Source organism: Macaca mulatta, chromosome 4, assembly GCF_049350105.2.
Source record: "Macaca mulatta isolate MMU2019108-1 chromosome 4, T2T-MMU8v2.0, whole genome shotgun sequence".
NCBI lineage: Eukaryota > Metazoa > Chordata > Mammalia > Primates > Cercopithecidae > Macaca > Macaca mulatta.
In genome coordinates, this window is record NC_133409.1 from 152,302,130 (window position 1) to 152,318,368 (window position 16,239).

Genomic DNA, 16,239 nt, shown 5'->3' on the forward strand with positions numbered 1-16,239 from the left:
AAAAAAAAGAGAGAGAGAGAGAGACCAACAGAGAGACAGAGAGATAGAGAGCTCTCCTGGCCATGTTTCCCTCTTCATGCTGGAGGGTAAGGCCCTCACAGCTGGAGTATCAGTTTTATCTGGCTTTCCTCGGGGAGCTGCATGACACAGCACTTATACTGAAACTAGCCTCAGGATTCTCAACAGCAGTACCCTCAACAGAGGGCACCTGAAATAGGTGAATGCTCAAAAGATGTTAAATTCTGCGCGGTGGCTCCCAGCACTTTGGGAGGCCGAGGCAGGCAGATTGGTTGAGCTCAGGAGTTCAAGACCAGCCTGGGCAACATGGCAAAACCCTGGCTCTACAAAAAATTATATATATATATAATCAGGAGGCTGAGGTAGGAGGATAGCTTGAGCCCGAGAGGCAGAGGTTTCAGTCAGCCGAGATCATGCCACTGCACTCTAACCTGGGCAACAAAGCCAAACCCTATCTCAAAAATAAATAAATAAATAAAAAGTTAAATTCTGTGTCCATGAGCAGCTGTCTGTAAGGAAGTTATGGAAATGTGAATCTACTTTAAGTTGAGTAATGACCATTACTGTAACATTTGTATGTCTCACGATTTAGAATGTTCTTCCCATAAATTTGGTTGTTTGACTCACAGCAAGGGGCAAATCTAGATGGCTACTAACCTATTGCCTTTGTATTTGTGGCCCTCTGCACTAGCCTTTATTTGAATATTTCTGCACACTCCTAAGAGAGTAGTTTTGCTGAACTGCCCCTATACAGTCTTTGCACCTTTGCTGTGTACGTGTGTTGGTGTGTGCATGTGGTATGTGTTTTCCTTTTTTCCAGGATTTCATTCTTTTTTATGGCTGAATAATATTTAATTGTGTGTTGTTATTATTTTATAGTGACAAGGTCTCACTATGTTGCCGAGGCTCCTGAGCTCAAGTGATCCTCCCACCTCAGCCTCCCCAAATGCTAGGATTACAGGCGAGAGCCACCATGCCCCACCATTGTATATTACTTTTTTAATCTTTCTGTCCTTTTTTCTCCCCCAACTTTTATTTGAGATTTTGGGGTATATGTGCAGGTTTGTTACCTAAGTATACTGCATGATGCTGAGGTTTGGGGTACTGAGCATAGTACCCAGGTACTGAGCATAGTACCCAATAATTTTTCAACTTTTGTCTTGCTCCCTCCGTCCTTCTTCTAGTAGTCTCAAGTTGCTATTGTTGCCATCTTTATGTCCATGAGTTCTCAATGTTTCCCACTTAAAGTGAGAATGTGTGGTATTTGATTTTCTGTTCCTGAGTTAATCCGCTTAGGATAATGGCCTCCAGCTGCATCCATGTTGCTGCAAAGCACATAATTTCATTCTTTTTTATGGGTATGCGGTGTGTGTCTTCATATGTGCTCAGGCAGGCAGGTTTGTGTCTGTGTGTGCTACTGTGTTCATTTCTCTCTTAATCTTGACTATTTCTGTAACGATTTCCTTCTTGGGGAGTGTATTTTCTAAGGATACCTACAAGTACATGAATGTGCACATGTAACTGGGTCAGTGTTGTAGCAGGACGGCCTGATCTCCAATAAAAAGCCCTATTGGCAGGGCGCGGCGGCTCACGACTGTAATCCCAGCACTTTGGGAGGCCAAGGCGGGCAAACCAAATACCACACATCCTCACTTATAAGTGGGAACCAAACATTGGGAACTCATGGACATAAAGATGGCAACAATAGCAACTTGAGACTACTAGAAGAAGGACGGAGGGAGCGAGGCAGATTACGAGGTCAGGAGATCCAGACCATCCAGGCCAACATGGTGAAACCCCGTCTCCACTAAAAATACAAAAATTAGCTGGGCATGGTGGTGCATGCCTGTATTCCCAGCTACTGGGGAGGCTGAGGCAGGAAAATCGCTTGAACCAGGGAGTCAGAGATTGCAGTGAGCCGAGATCGCGCCTCTGCATTCCAGCCTGGCGACAGAACGCGACCCCGTCTCCAAAAAAAAAAAAAAAAAAAAAAAAAAAAGCCCTCTTGGGTCCCTAGTGAGGGATGTGTGGGGCCTGTGAGGGATCCTGTGGCTAAACCATCTCCTAGGCTGTCGCGAACCCCTCTCCAGATGCCACATGCCCCGACATGTGCCTACAGCCCGGGATCTCACCCACCCCCACTCGCGACTCACACACTCAACGTACAGTTGGGCGCCTAGGATTGCGCACGCCAAGTCTCCACCCACTCCCTTTGTTTAATCGTTGGAATTTCCAGACCGCTGCTGCCAACCGCTCCCCAGCTGCGGGAGGAGGAGTTAGAAGGACCCGCCCAATTTCCAGGAGCCCATAAATTAACTCTGCCTGCAGCCGGCCTGCACTTGGCCTTACACTCCGCTCAGGGCACCATGTGTCACTCTCGCAGCTGCCACCCGACCATGACCATCCTGCAGGCCCCGACCCCGGCCCCCTCCACCAACCCGGGACCCCGGCGGGGCTCCGGTCCTGAGATCTTCACCTTCGACCCTCTCCCGGAGCCCGCAGCGGTCCCCGCCGGGCGCCCCAGCACCTCTCGCGGGCACCGAAAGCGCAGCCGCAGGGTTCTCTACCCTCGAGTGGTGAGTATCGCCGAAGTGGGCATTCGCGGGGTGTGCTGCCCTGGAGTCACTGGGGAATGACTCGACTCCAGAGGCCTCGACATGACCTGTCTCCTTTTTTGTCACCCCTTAGGTCCGGCGCCAGCTGCCAGTCGAGGAACCGAACCCAGCCAAAAGGCTTCTCTTTCTGCTGCTCACCATCGTCTTCTGCCAGATCCTGATAGCTGAAGAGGGTGTGCCAGCGCCCCTGCCTCCGGAGGACGCCCCCAGCACCGCATCCCAGGCGCCCACCCCTGTGCCCCCGGTCCTCGAGCCCTTTAATCTGACTTCGGAGCCCTCGGACTACGCTTTGGACCTCAGCACTTTCCTCCAGCAACACCCAGCCGCCTTCTGACTTTGACTCCCCGCACTCCCCAAAAAGAATACGAAAAACCACAAAGAAACACCAGGCGTACCTGGTGCGCGAGAGCGTATCCCAAACTGGGACTTCCGAGGCAACTTGAACTCAGAACACTACAGCGGAGACGACACCCAGTGCTTGAGGCGGGACTTAGGCGCACATAGACCGAGGCACAGCCAAGCTGGGGCTAAGCCCGGTGGGAATTAGAGCGTCGTTAATTTATTTCTTATTGCTCCTAATTAATATTTATATGTATTTATGTACGTCCTCCTAGGTGATGAAGGGGTGTACGTAATATTTATTTTAACTTATGCAAGGGTGTGAGATGTTCCCCCTGCTGTAAATGCAGGTCTCTTGGTATTTATTGAGCTTTGTGGGACTGGTGGAGGCAGGACACCTGGAACTGCGGCAGAGTAGGAGAAGAAGTGGGGAGGACCCGGGTGGGGGAGGACGTTCCGGCTGGGATGAAGCCTGGTGGTGGGTCGTAAGTTTAGGAGGTGACACTGCATCCTCCAGCATCTCAGCTCCGTCTGTCTACTGTGTGAGACTTCGGCGGACCATTGGGAATGAGATCCGTGAGATCCTTTGATCTTCTTGAAGTCGCCTTTAGGGAGAGGCTGCGGGGTAGAGGGTTGGGGGTTGGTGGGCTGTCACGGGGCGACTGTCGAGATTGCCCAGTATGTTCTGTGAACACAAATAAACTTGATTTACTGTCTGCAGTCTTGAGTGTATCTTTGCAAGCGCCGACTCCCCGCTCCTCCCCGCCTTCAGATGGCAAGGAACGGCGGGAGGCGCCGTGGCCCAGTCCCCAGCCCGCGCACTTCCCTGGGCCCCGGAGCTCCTTTTCGTGGAGTCAACAGAACCCAGCATCCGGTTGCCCGATGCAGTCTTTCATTGCCCAGTCTGCGGTTTTCCCAGGTAGTTGCCCCGCGGCGAATCCGAGATGTGGCAATCACCCTTACGCCAGGGTGCCGGGCCGCGGAGGTCAAGTCCCGCGCCCGGGGGCGGAGCGTGGAGCTGTGTCGCCCGGCTCAAGAAGGGCGGTGATTGGGGCGGCAGGGATGTGGCCGCCCCTGGGCTAACCAGGCAGCCCGGCTGGGCCCGGGAGCCAACGGGTGGGCCGGCTGCGGACTCGAGCGGGGCCTGCCGGGAAAGGGGCGGGCCAAGCTCACAGGGCCGAGGCGGGGCGAGGTGGGGGTGCTTAGTTTGCTGCGGGGGGCGGGGTCGCGGCTGCAGCAGCAACAGGGTGCGGCCGGGTGGGTAACGCGGGAGCGGACCCAGGAAGGCTGGTCCGCTACCGGCCCCTGCTCGGCTTGCAGGTCCCTGCGCGCCCCCGCCCTTCCCTAGACCCCAGCCGGGCCGCCGCCGGTGTCCAGGAAGGTGAGTGGGGGAGGGGAGATGGAGCCTGGGGCTGCCGAGAGGCAGGGAGGGAGGGGAAAGATCTTCAGGCCTCTGGGCGCAGGGGACCTTTATCAAAGGGAGCGGCGAGGGGAAGGGAGGGACCGTACGCAGGCGGGGAAGAGGTCGCTGGGGATCTTCAGGATTTTGCAGGGAAAAGCTTTAGCGGACCCATGGGTGCGGAAGGGACAGGCTGTGGCGGATGCAGACTGAGAGGGCCTGACGGGAAAGGGAAAGGATGGGCCCCTGTGGACGCCACAGCGCCCCTTCCCCATCCGCAATGGCTTTCCCTCCCTCTCCTCCAGCTCCAGCCTGAACCATGTTTTTCACCTGTGGCCCAAATGAGGCCATGGTGGTCTCCGGTAAGTACTGTTGTACCCTTCCCAGCCAGTGACCCCAGAACCCCTGTGAGTCTGGCCTCTGCCCCTTCTCCCTCTCCCTACCAGCTTCCCAGCCCCAGACTTCTGCCCCTTGATGACCACGAACTGCCCAGTTTGATTCCCACCATTCCAAGGCCCAGATTGCTTCCCCTCCAGCTCCCAGATTCTCTCCTGTGGGTTGCTGTCCCCTAGCCCCCGCCAGTTCCTCAGTCTTCCACATTCAAGCTCTGCCACAGTTCCTCACTGCTCCTCACTTTGCAGGGTTCTGCCGAAGCCCCCCAGTCATGGTGGCTGGAGGACGAGTCTTTGTCCTGCCCTGCATCCAGCAGATCCAGAGGTAGGCAAGAAGGGAACCAGGGAAGGGGAACCTCCCATTTTCTCTTTTTCCTCCTTTTCTTACTGTCTGTCCCTTCTTTTTCCCCTAGGATCTCTCTCAACACACTGACCCTCAATGTCAAGAGTGAAAAGGTTTACACTCGCCATGGGGTCCCCATCTCAGTCACTGGCATTGCCCAGGTGAGGCTTTCAGAGCCTTTTCCCCAAAGTCTACTTCCCCATCACCCTCTCACCCAGACATTAAGACATCTTCTGGCCACAGCCTTCTCGATCCTTGCCTGCAGAGAAGTTCCTCTGCTAGTCTCATCTTTTCCAGGCACCCTCAAGGCACTTGCTGCCTCCTCCTTTCTTTCCCTGAAATGGAAGAAGCATTTCTTTGAGGGCTCTCCCTTCTCTCTGCTTCTTCTCTGACTTCATGAGGCCCCCACCACACCTTTCCTACCCCTACTCTGGCTACAGGTAAAAATCCAGGGGCAGAACAAGGAGATGCTGGCGGCCGCCTGTCAGATGTTCCTGGGGAAGACGGAGGCTGAGATTGCCCACATTGCCCTGGAGACGTTAGAGGGCCACCAGAGGGCCATAATGGCCCACATGACTGTGGAGGTTGGCCTGGGGGCAGGGAACCATCTGGAATGATGCCAAAATGAGGGGGACCCAAGGACCACACTAGTCTGTGACAGACAGTGGATCTAAGAGCTTACATCCCGGCCGGGCAGGGTGCTTCATGCCTGTAATCCCAGCACTTTGGGACACCAAGGCGGGTGGATCACTTGAGGTCAGGAGTTCAAGACCAGCCTAGCCAACCTGGTGAAACCCCATCTCTACTAAAAATACAAAAATTAGCTGGGCATGGTGGTGGGTGCCTGTAATCCCAGCTACTTGGGAGGCTGAGGCAGGAGAATCGCTTGAACCCAGGAGGTAGAGGTTGCAGTGAGCCAAAAAAAAAAAGAAATCTTACATCCCCTCTCCCCACCATCCTGTTATCACAGGAGATCTATAAGGACAGGCAGAAATTCTCAGAGCAGGTTTTCAAAGTGGCCTCCTCAGACCTGGTCAACATGGGCATCAGTGTGGTTAGCTACACTCTGAAGGACATTCACGATGACCAGGTAAAACTGGGCAATTGATCCTTCCCCACTTCCTTGCTCCCATCTCTTAAGCCGTCCAAGGGACTAATTTCTACATCTCTCCCACAGGACTATTTGCACTCTTTGGGAAAGGCTCGAACAGCTCAAGTCCAAAAAGATGCACGGATTGGAGAAGCAGAGGCCAAGAGAGATGCTGGGATCCGGGTGAGAGAGATGGGGGTTGCTTAGTGGGAAAGGGGATAGAAGTGGCACAACTGAGAAGAAGCAGGGGTGCTGGGTTAGCAGGGAAAATACTTGAGGCAGACAGAGAACCTTGGTGGGAAGCAGGCTCGCACTGTGGCCTTTCTCCCACTGCCCTGACATTTCCTACCTGATCTCTGCTTGGACAGGAAGCTAAAGCCAAGCAGGAAAAGGTGTCCGCTCAGTACCTGAGTGAGATCGAGATGGCCAAGGCACAGAGAGATTACGAGCTGAAGAAGGCCGCCTATGACATCGAGGTCAACACCCGCCGAGCACAGGCTGACCTGGCCTATCAGCTTCAGGTCAGAGCCACTGCACTGGGCAGATGGCCAGGCTGCTCTCTGCCCCTTCCCCATTCCTCTCAGGCTGTCCGTCTCAGGAACCACCACTTCTCATATTCTAACTCTGATCTTATTCTGGCTCTCCATCAGTGGACCAGCTCCCCTATATGAGGAGAGATTTAAAAGACTCAGATGTTACAGCTGAAAAGCTTTAAAGAAAAGGCCAGCTGGGTGTGGTGACTCGTGCCTGTAATCCCAGCACTTTGGGAGGCCAAGGCAGGCTGATTGCTTGACCTTAGGAGTTCAAGGCCAGCCTAGGCAACATGGTGAAACCCTGTCTCTACAAAAAATACAAACATCAGTCAGGCATGGCGGCTCGGGCCTGTAGTCACAGCTACTTGGGGGATGAGGCAGGAGGATTGCTTGAGGCAGGAGGATCGCTTGAGCCAGGATGTGCAGGTTGCAGTGAGTCGAGATCACACCACTGCACTCCAGCCTGGGTGACAGCGAGATCCTGTCTCAAAAAAAAAAAAACGAGAAAAAAAAAAGACCAGGAGCGGTGGCTCATGCCTGTAATCCCAGCACTTTGGGAGGCCAAGGAAGGTGGATCACAAGGTCAAGAGTTCGACACCAACCTGGCCAACATAGTGAAACCCCGTTTCTACTAAAAATACAAAAATTAGCCAGGTGTGGTGGCACGTACCTGTAGTCCCAGCTGCTTGGGAGGCTGAGGCTGGAGAATTGCTTGAACCCAGGAGACGGAGGTTGCAGTGAGCTAAGACCATGCCATTGCACTCCAGCCTGGTGACAGAGTGAGACTCCATCTCAAAAAAAAAAAAAAAATTCAAGAAGGGATATGATCAGTAAAGCTGGTCATATGTTTGGAGCAGACTGTGTCTGTGCAAGGGTATCTGACTGAGAAAATGGATCCGAGCTCAGATCCGGCCCATGCCCCTCTAATCAAGCAGTGCTGACATGGGTCTGCATCTACACAGAGGAATTTCTAATTTGCACAGAGGCATGCTGTGGGCTAACAGCAGCCCTGGTTAATCAAAAAAGGGTATGAAGAAGGAAAACATGGACTTGGACATTGAATCCTGCAAAGTGAGATATGGGCAGCCCTTGATATTGCCAGGAGATATAGTTGATCTTCATTCTTCATTATTTGTATCTGAGAATTTGCCTATTCACTAAAATGTGTTGGTAACCTCAAAAGGTTACCAGTAAAGTCGCTGCACTTTCAGAATCATTTGCAGACACGCACAGAGTGGTGAGATAGCTGAGCCACCTGATGTGCAGTGCCCAGGTGAGGTTCAGCAAGGAGATGCTCTGCCGCCTTGTTTCAGCTCTCATATCATAAGCCATGTTATTTTCGCAGTATATTTACTGCCATGTTTTTTGCGTTTTTGTGCTTTTTCTTGGTGATTTCGCTCTTTAAAATGGCCCCCAAGCATCAGTACTGGAGTGCTGTCTGGTGTCCTGTAGTGCAAGCAGGCTATGATGTGCCTTATGGAAGAAATACATGTGTTAGGTAAGCTTCGTTCATGCAGGAGTTGTAGTGCTGTTAGCTGTGAGTTCAGTGTTAATGAATCAATAATATAGTTTACATAAGGTGTCTTTAAACAGAAACACATATAAAGCAAGGCTTTATATTGATCGGTTGATGAAAATGTTGTGACCAGAGGCTCACAGAAACCTAGCCCTGTATTTCTTCTAGGAACAAATTAGGTACTAATTCAGCATTCATGACTACTTCATAGAACAGAACTACCAAGAATAATGAAAGTCAACTGTACTTTGAGACCTTTACCCAAAGGATAGCAATGTTATGCATTTTGTTTTTGCCAAGAGTTGGTACAGGCTGAAAGCATTATGAAGGTACAAAACATCTTTTGTTATTATGTTAAATTCCTGGGTGACTTGACAGGTTGAGCATGGCATAGAGCTTGGCAACTCAAACTGTGTTCTACCTAGCAGCAGCTACAGCATCATTGCAAAGCTTGTTCGAAATACAAAATTGCAGGCCCTGGCCCTCATCAACTGAATCAGAACCTGCATTTTAACAAAATCTTGAGGTGAATTCCTAGGTGATTTGTATGCACATTGGAGTTTGAGTTTGAAAAGGATTACCATAATGGAAACTGCTAGCTTGCAGTAAAGCTATGGATAAGGTTCTTAACCTTCTAAACATGACCTTACTTGTCTGCAGATTAAGAGATTGGGCTGGTTGGGCTCTTTTCAACTTTTATCAGTTTCTTCTTACGCACCAGGCACTGTGCTAGGTGTTCAGGAAAGGATTTATTCAACAAATATCTGTTAAGTGCCTCCTGTGTGCTAGACATCATTTTGGAGGTGAGGCTGTAAATACGAATGAGACAGAAAAGATTCCTGCCCTTATGCAGCTTACATTATGACACAGGAAACAGCTAGTAAGCAAGTAAATGACCTTCCCAGGCTATAATTCTTGTTTACGTGCTGTGAAGGAAATAAACAGGGTGATGTGAAAAACTGTGGGAGGGGAGTTATTAGGTTAGCGGGTGGTCAGAGAAAGTTTCTAAAGGCCAGGTGCGGTGGCTCAAGCCTGTAATCCCGGCACTTTGGGAGGCCGAGACGGGGGGATCACGAGGTCAGGAGATCGAGACCATCCTGGCTAACACGGTGAAACCCCGTCTCTACTAAAAAATACAAAAAAACTAGCCAGGCAAGATGGCGAGCGCCTATAGTCCCAGCTACTCGGGAGGCTGAGGCAGGAGAATGCCGTAAACCCGGGAGGCGGAGCTTGCAGTGAGCTGAGATCTGACCACTCTACTCCAGCCTGGGCTACAGAGCGAAACTCCGTCTCAAAAAAAAAAAAAGAAAAAAAAAGAAAGTTTCTATGAGGAAGTGGTGTTTGAGATCAGACCTGTAGATAAGAAGGAACAGAGTTCTGGGCCAAGAACATTCTAGCCTGTACTTTTTAAGTAGTCATATGTGGCTGGGCGCGGTGGTTCATGCCTGTAATCTCAATACTTGGAGAGGCCGACACAGGAAGATCACTTGAGGCCAGGAGTTTGAGACCAGCCTGGCCAACATGGTAAAACCCTATCTCTACCAAAAATACAAAAAATAGTAGCCGGGTGTGGTGGTGTGAGCTTGTAATTCCAGACACTCGGGAGGCTGAGGCATGAGAATCACTTGAACCCAGAAGGTGGGAGTGAGATCGCGCCACTGCACTCCAGCCTGGGTGACAAGCGAGACTCCTTCTAAGATAGATAGATAAATCGATCGAGACTCTGTCTAAGGTAGATAGATAGATAGGGCTAGTGGCTAGGCAGGAGGACCAGTAAGTGCAAAGGCCATGAGGTGGAGACAGAAAGGAGGTTTCTGATCTGAGGAGGCTGGTGTGCTGTGAATGAGGAGGAAAGGCTGACGGCCAGATCACAAAGGGTTTGTGTGGTCATGATGGAGACATAGAAGAGAATTGAAAGCACAGTGGAAAGCTATTGGAGAACCTCAATCAGAAAGGTGCCATGGTCTTATTTATATTTGTATAGGGATCAGTCTGGTTGCCTTGTGGAGAATGGACTGTATGAAGAGAGGAAGCAAGGCCAGGCGCGATGGTTCACGCCTGTAATCCCAACACTTTGGGAGGCCGAGGCGGGCAGATCACGAGGTCAGGAGATCGAGACCATCCTGGCTAACACGGTGAAACCCCATCTCTACTAAAAATACAAAAAATTAGCCAGGTGTGGTGGCGGGCGCCTGTAGTCCCAGCTACTCGGGAGGCTGAGGCAAGAGAATGGCATAAATCCGGGAGACGGAGCTTGCAGTGAGCCGAGATAACACCACTGCACTCCAGCCTGGGTGACAGAGCAAGACTCTGTCTCAAAAAAAAAAAAAAAAGGAAGTAAGAGATGAGTTGGGCTCTTTTTCAGAGATGATGGATTAAACGAATGTAGCTAATTTTACTCTCTCCTAAAACCTCACTAAAGCCAAAATGATTTTTTTTAAGATAAAGACAGAGGCTGGTCCAAAGGTAGTGAGTTATCTCAATTGATTGTTCAGTCAGTTACAGATTGAACTCCTTGTTCTGCTCTTTACCTACTTCTCACTACTGCACTTGACTAGTCTTTCTTCCTCTCTTTCCTTCTCTCTTCTCTCCTCTCCTCCTCTTTGAGACTGAGTCTTACTCTGTCCACCAGGCTAGATAGAGCGCAGCGGTACAATCTCAGCTCACTATAGCTTCAACTACGAGGCTCAAGCGATACTCCCACCTCAGCTTCCCGAGTAGCTGGGTCTACAAGCATATGCCACCACACCTGGCTAATTTTTGTATGTTTTGTAGAGATGGAATTTCACCATGTTGCCTAGGCTGTTTTCAAATTCCTGGGCTCAAAGGATCCTTCCCACCTCAGCCTCCCAAAATCCCAGCATTTTGAGAAACTGAGGTGGATGGATCACTTGAGATCAGGAGTTCAAGATCAGCCTAGCCAACATGGTGAAACCCTGCCTCTACTAAAAAAAAATACAAAAATTAGCCAGACGTGGTAGCATATGCCTGTAGTCCCAGCTGCTTGGGAAGCTGAGGCAAAAGAATAGCTTGAACCTGGGAGGTGGAGGTTGCACTGAGCCAAGATCACGCCGCTGCACTCCAGCCTGGGCAATAGAGCGAAACTCTACCTAAAAGAAAAAAAAAAGAAAATAAATAAATCTGCTTAAATAAGAGGAATTCTATGAATACACACATTCTTGTAGATGTTCAGAGTATCCCTGGAAGGATACACAAGAAGCTGGTCTGGGTGGCTACTTCTGGGAAAGGGACCCACGTGGTTTGGAGAATGTAGGAAGAAGCTTTCTCGTGGTTTACTTTTTTTTCCTGTTAAATCTGCACCATATGCAAAAGACAAAAAAGATCACGTGTCCCCACCCCCACAAAAAATAAGTCAGCTATTGCAGTAGCCTAGGCTAGCACTAAGGTTATTCTAGCAACAGTGGGGGGATTTGAGCAAGACTGGAGATAACAGAAGGCCACCATGTGCTCAGTGCCCTCCAGGTATTTATACTCTAGAAGGGGGCACAGGTGGGAAAAATAGATTAAACAGGAGCTCATCAGAGGAACACTGGACTCCACTGGGCTGGCCAAGCAGGAGGGGACCCACCTTCATGTACCTGCTCCTATTTTTTTTTTTTTTGGGAGATGGAGTCTTTTTTTATTTATTTATTTATTTTGAGTCTAGTTCTGCCGCCCAGGCTGGAGTGCAGTGGCGCGATCTCGGCTCACTGCAAGCTCCACCTCCCGAGTTCACGCCATTCTCCTGGCTCAGCCTCCCGAGTAGCTGGGACTACAGGCGCCCACCACCGCGCCCGGCTATTTTTTGTATTTTTAGTAGAGACGGGGTTTCACTGTGATCTCGATCTCCTGACCTCGTGATCTGCCCGCCTCGGCCTCCCAAAGTGCTGGGATTACAGGCGTGAGCCACCGCGCCGGGCTGGAGATGGAGTCTTACTCTGTTGCCCGGGGTGAAGTGCAGTGGCGTAATCCCGGCTCACTGCAACCTTCACCTCCTAGGTTCAAGCAACTCTCCTGCCTCAGCCTCCCAGGTAGCTGGGACTACAGGTGTGTGCCACCACACCTGGCTAATTTTTTGTATTTTAGTAGAGACAGGGTTTCACCATGTTGACCAGGCTGGTCTTGAGCTCCTGAACTCAGGCAATCCACCCTCCTTGGCCTCCCAAAGTGTTAGGATTACAGGCGTGAGCCACCGCGCCCGGCCACCAGCTCCTATTTTTATATCCCACTCTGGAGCTCTGGTTCCGGGGCACTTCCTCTTCACTTCTGACTCAGAGCGCCCCTCCTACCCAGGTGGCCAAGACTAAGCAGCAGATTGAGGAGCAGCGGGTGCAGGTGCAGGTGGTGGAGCGGGCCCAGCAGGTGGCAGTGCAGGAGCAGGAGATCGCCCGGCGGGAGAAAGAGCTGGAGGCCCGTGTGCGGAAGCCAGCAGAAGCTGAGCGCTACAAGCTGGAGCGCCTAGCCGAGGCAGAGAAGTAAATGTCCCCTTCCTGACCCTTCCTAGCCCACTTGCCACCTAGGCACCCCAAGATGGAGGGCTGAAGCCTTCACCACCTGGACTGCTATGGATTTTAGGTTTCAGGAACCTCTGCCTTTGCAACACTGAGTCCCTGGGCTGCACCCTCCACTTTCCTTCTGTCCACAGGTCCCAACTAATTATGCAGGCGGAGGCAGAAGCTGAGTCGGTGCGGGTGAGTTAAGATGCAGCTCCTGCTGGCTTGTGGAGAGGGTGGGGGTTGCTGCTTGAGCTGGGATTTCTTGTTCTTAATGATTTCCGTCAATCTCACAAGCATCCTTAACCCTCAGATGCGTGGGGAAGCTGAGGCCTTTGCCATAGGGGCCCGAGCCAGAGCCGAGGCTGAGCAGATGGCCAAGAAGGCAGAAGCCTTCCAGCTGTACCAAGAGGCTGCTCAGCTGGACATGCTGCTAGAGAAGCTGCCCCAGGTCTGGAGGTTGTGTGGGCACCAAGAAAAGAGGAAATAGAACCAGGGACTAAGGGGTGGGGTGAAATGAGGGGCTTAGGGAGAACCAGGCTAGGGGGACCCTAAATTAGGGGTGGGAATTATTAGTGGCCAAAGTAAGGAAGGATGACCAATGGAACGAGGACCTTAAAACCCAGGGTAAGTTGTTTTATGAGGAGTGTGGTCAGATCATGGGCACTGAGTGGGCATCTCTCTCCTGCCAGGTGGCAGAGGAGATCAGTGGTCCCTTGACTTCGGCCAATAAGATCACACTGGTGTCCAGCGGCAGTGGGACCATGGGGGCAGCCAAAGTGACTGGGGAAGTACTGGACATTCTAACCCGCCTGCCAGAGAGTGTGGAAAGACTCACAGGCGTCAGCATCTCCCAGGTGAGGTCTCAGGTTGGAGCTGAGGAGCAGAATTGCTAGGTTCCTGTGTTGTATAACGCAGCAGGCGTAGCATTTCGCCAGCATCCAGGCCTGGGAGTCACTGATGTTTATTAATCACTTTCTGTGTGCCAGACACGGTGCTAAGCTTCTACATAAATGAGTTGTTTTATATACCCTTAGGGTATATAGGGTTTTACAAAGTCAAGAAACTGAACTTCCAGCATGTTCCTACTCATTCTGCTGGTGCAGCTGGAGTGAAATCTAGGTCAACTGTCTCTGCAACCTGTGCTTGTGGTCACCCCACTAGTATAGGGAACTAGTTGCAGCCTATTGACAGTTAATTAATTCCAGGGCATATCACTGCTTTTCTTGGTTCCCCAGTTAATTCACCTGTAGATCATGGTCGAGGTCAGCAAACAGGCTCTGGAACCACTGTTTTGTTAATCCTAGCTACAATGCCTGCTAGCTGTGATCTTGGACAAGTAATCAACCTCTCTATACCTGTTTCCTCACCTTAAAATTGGGTTAATAATTAGAAACTACCCTGTTGAATTGTTGAGGGGCTCGAGCAAATATTTGCAGTGTTTAGAATAGTGCCTGGTGTATAGTAAGCATTATGTGTATGGTAAAGAAATGGTGCCGGGTGCAGTGGCTCATGCCTGTAATCCCAGCACTTTGGGAGGCCGAGGTAGGCAGATCACCTGAGGTCAGGAGTTCGAGACCAGCCTGGCCAACATGGCGAATGAAACCCCATCTTTACGAAAAATGCAAAAAAAAAAATTTGCCAGGCTTGGTGGTGTCTGCCTGTAATCCCAGCTACTCGGGAGGCTGAGGCAGGAGAATTGCTGGAACCCAGGAGGCGGAGGTTGCAGTGAGCTGAGATTGCACCACTGCACTCCAGCCTGGGTGACAGAGCAAGACTCTATCTCAAAAAAGAAAAAAAGAAGCCAGGCACGGTGGCTCACGCCTGTAATCCCAGCACTTTGGGAGGCTGAGGCAGGCGGATCATGAGGTCAGGAGATGGAGACCATCCTGGCTAACATGGTGAAACCCTGTCTGTATTAAAAATACAAAACAGCCAGGCATGGCGTTGTGCGCCTATAGTCCCAGCCGCTGGGGAGGCTGAGGCAGGAGAATGGTGAGAACCTGGGAGGCAGAGCTTGCAGTGAGCCAAGATTGCGCCACTGCACTCCAGCCTGGGTGACAGAGCGAGACTCCATCTCAAAAAAAAAAAAAGAGAGAGAAAGAAATGCATATTTGGACTGGGCGCTGTGGCTCATGCTTATAATCCCATAACCTTGGGAGGCCAAGGTGGATGGATCAGCTGAGGTCAGAAGTTTGAGATCAGCCTGGCCAACATGGTGAAACCCCATCTCTATCAAAAATACAAAAATTAGCCGGGTATGGTGGCGCATACCTGTAATCCCAGCTACTCGGGAGGCTGAGGAAAGAGAATCACTTGAACTCAGGAGGCGGAGGTTGCAGTAAGCCAAGATTGCACCACTGCACTCCAGCCTGGGTAACAGACTGAGATTCCATCTCAAAAAAAAAAAAAAAAAAAAAAAGCATATGTAAATAAAAGCCCTGGATCATACCGATGACCTTCAAACTGGGTTCCTTGGAGCCTCCTGGAGGCCTGCAGTGGAATATTCATAGCTAAGGAGAGTGCAAACAAGGCTCTGCCCCTTCTCTTCTCTTGAGTGATTTATTGTATGTGGATCCTGATGTCTTTGTTTAGGGAAACAGGATGAGGTAAGGCACCAGAAAGAAGACTCCTGGCCGTGTGTGTTCTCCCTATAGCCCATTCATCTAAATGGGGGCCCAGGAGAGCAGGGGCCTCAACCTCCCAAATGTTCCCAAGTGTCACCTGCTGTTGTCTTTTTGCCAGGTGAATCACAAGCCTTTGCGAACAGCTTGAGCCTTCAGCCCTCACAGATGCCCAGCCTCATAGCTGAAGTTGCCTGAATGATCCTCCTGTTGCATGTAATCCACTGGCCTCCCTGAGCATGTCCATTGACAGTGAGGTCCCACCCCTCATCTCTCCTTGCCAAATAGTTTGTGCCTTGTCTTGAAGGGGGTTGCTCCCCTTGCCAACCTCACACTGCTATGATTGCCAACTCCAGTGGTCCCATGTCAGCCTTCTGATGATCCCACTCCACCCCATCTCAACTTATTTAATTCCTAATTAAATCAGACTGTTGGAGCCTGTTGTCTAGAATACTTTCCTGACCAAGACTGAAGGATGTGCTGGAGGTTTTCAACTTTGCTACCCAAATAAATTGCTATAAGTAAGTACTGATACTTATCAACAATTAATAAAACAGAAGCAACTGGAAATGAATGCTTGGCCCGGCATGGTGGCTCACATCTGTAATCCCAGGACTTTGGGAGCCCAAGGCAGACAGATCATCTGAGGTCAGGAGTTTGAGACCAGCCTGGCCAACATGGCGAAACCTTGTCTCTACCAAAAATACAAAAATTAGCCAGGTAGGGTGGCACGTGCCTGTAGTCCCAGCTACTTGGGAGACTGAGACAGGAGAACCACTTGAACCTGGGAAGTGGAGGTTGCAGTGAACCAAGATCACACCACTGCACTCTAACCTAAGCAACAGAGTGAGACTGTTTGAAAAAAAAAAAAAATGAA

The 16,239-nt window shown here is 50.8% G+C and overlaps 2 protein-coding genes and 1 long non-coding RNA gene across 8 annotated transcripts; 2 read left to right on the plus strand and 1 right to left on the minus strand.

Moving 5' to 3' along the window:
- Positions 1 to 2,384: 2,384 nt before the first annotated feature.
- Positions 2,385 to 2,967, plus strand: IER3 (immediate early response 3). The gene is made up of 2 exons (NM_001047122.1): positions 2,385 to 2,594; positions 2,707 to 2,967. Exons 1-2 carry the CDS (start codon positions 2,385 to 2,387, stop codon positions 2,965 to 2,967), a joined length of 471 nt encoding a protein of 156 aa, NP_001040587.1.
- Positions 2,968 to 3,255: 288 nt separating this feature from the next.
- On the minus strand, positions 3,256 to 3,929 carry LOC114677753 (uncharacterized). Its single transcript, XR_013416698.1, has 2 exons — positions 3,795 to 3,929; positions 3,256 to 3,657 (listed from the first exon to the last, which is right to left on the minus strand). It is a non-coding gene; the product is annotated as an uncharacterized LOC114677753 (long non-coding RNA).
- A 270-nt stretch (positions 3,930 to 4,199) lies between these two features.
- On the plus strand, positions 4,200 to 15,936 carry FLOT1 (flotillin 1). 6 transcript variants are annotated; one of them, XM_015135857.3, is made up of 13 exons: positions 4,200 to 4,353; positions 4,677 to 4,733; positions 5,013 to 5,088; positions 5,177 to 5,267; positions 5,547 to 5,690; positions 6,077 to 6,196; positions 6,284 to 6,379; positions 6,565 to 6,717; positions 12,539 to 12,720; positions 12,891 to 12,936; positions 13,052 to 13,189; positions 13,431 to 13,595; positions 15,484 to 15,936. In XM_015135857.3, the coding sequence occupies exons 2-13, from the start codon at positions 4,691 to 4,693 to the stop codon at positions 15,511 to 15,513; spliced, it is 1,284 nt and encodes a 427-aa protein (XP_014991343.1). In that variant the 5' UTR covers positions 4,200 to 4,353; positions 4,677 to 4,690; the 3' UTR covers positions 15,514 to 15,936.
- The last annotated feature ends 303 nt before the right edge of the window (positions 15,937 to 16,239 follow it).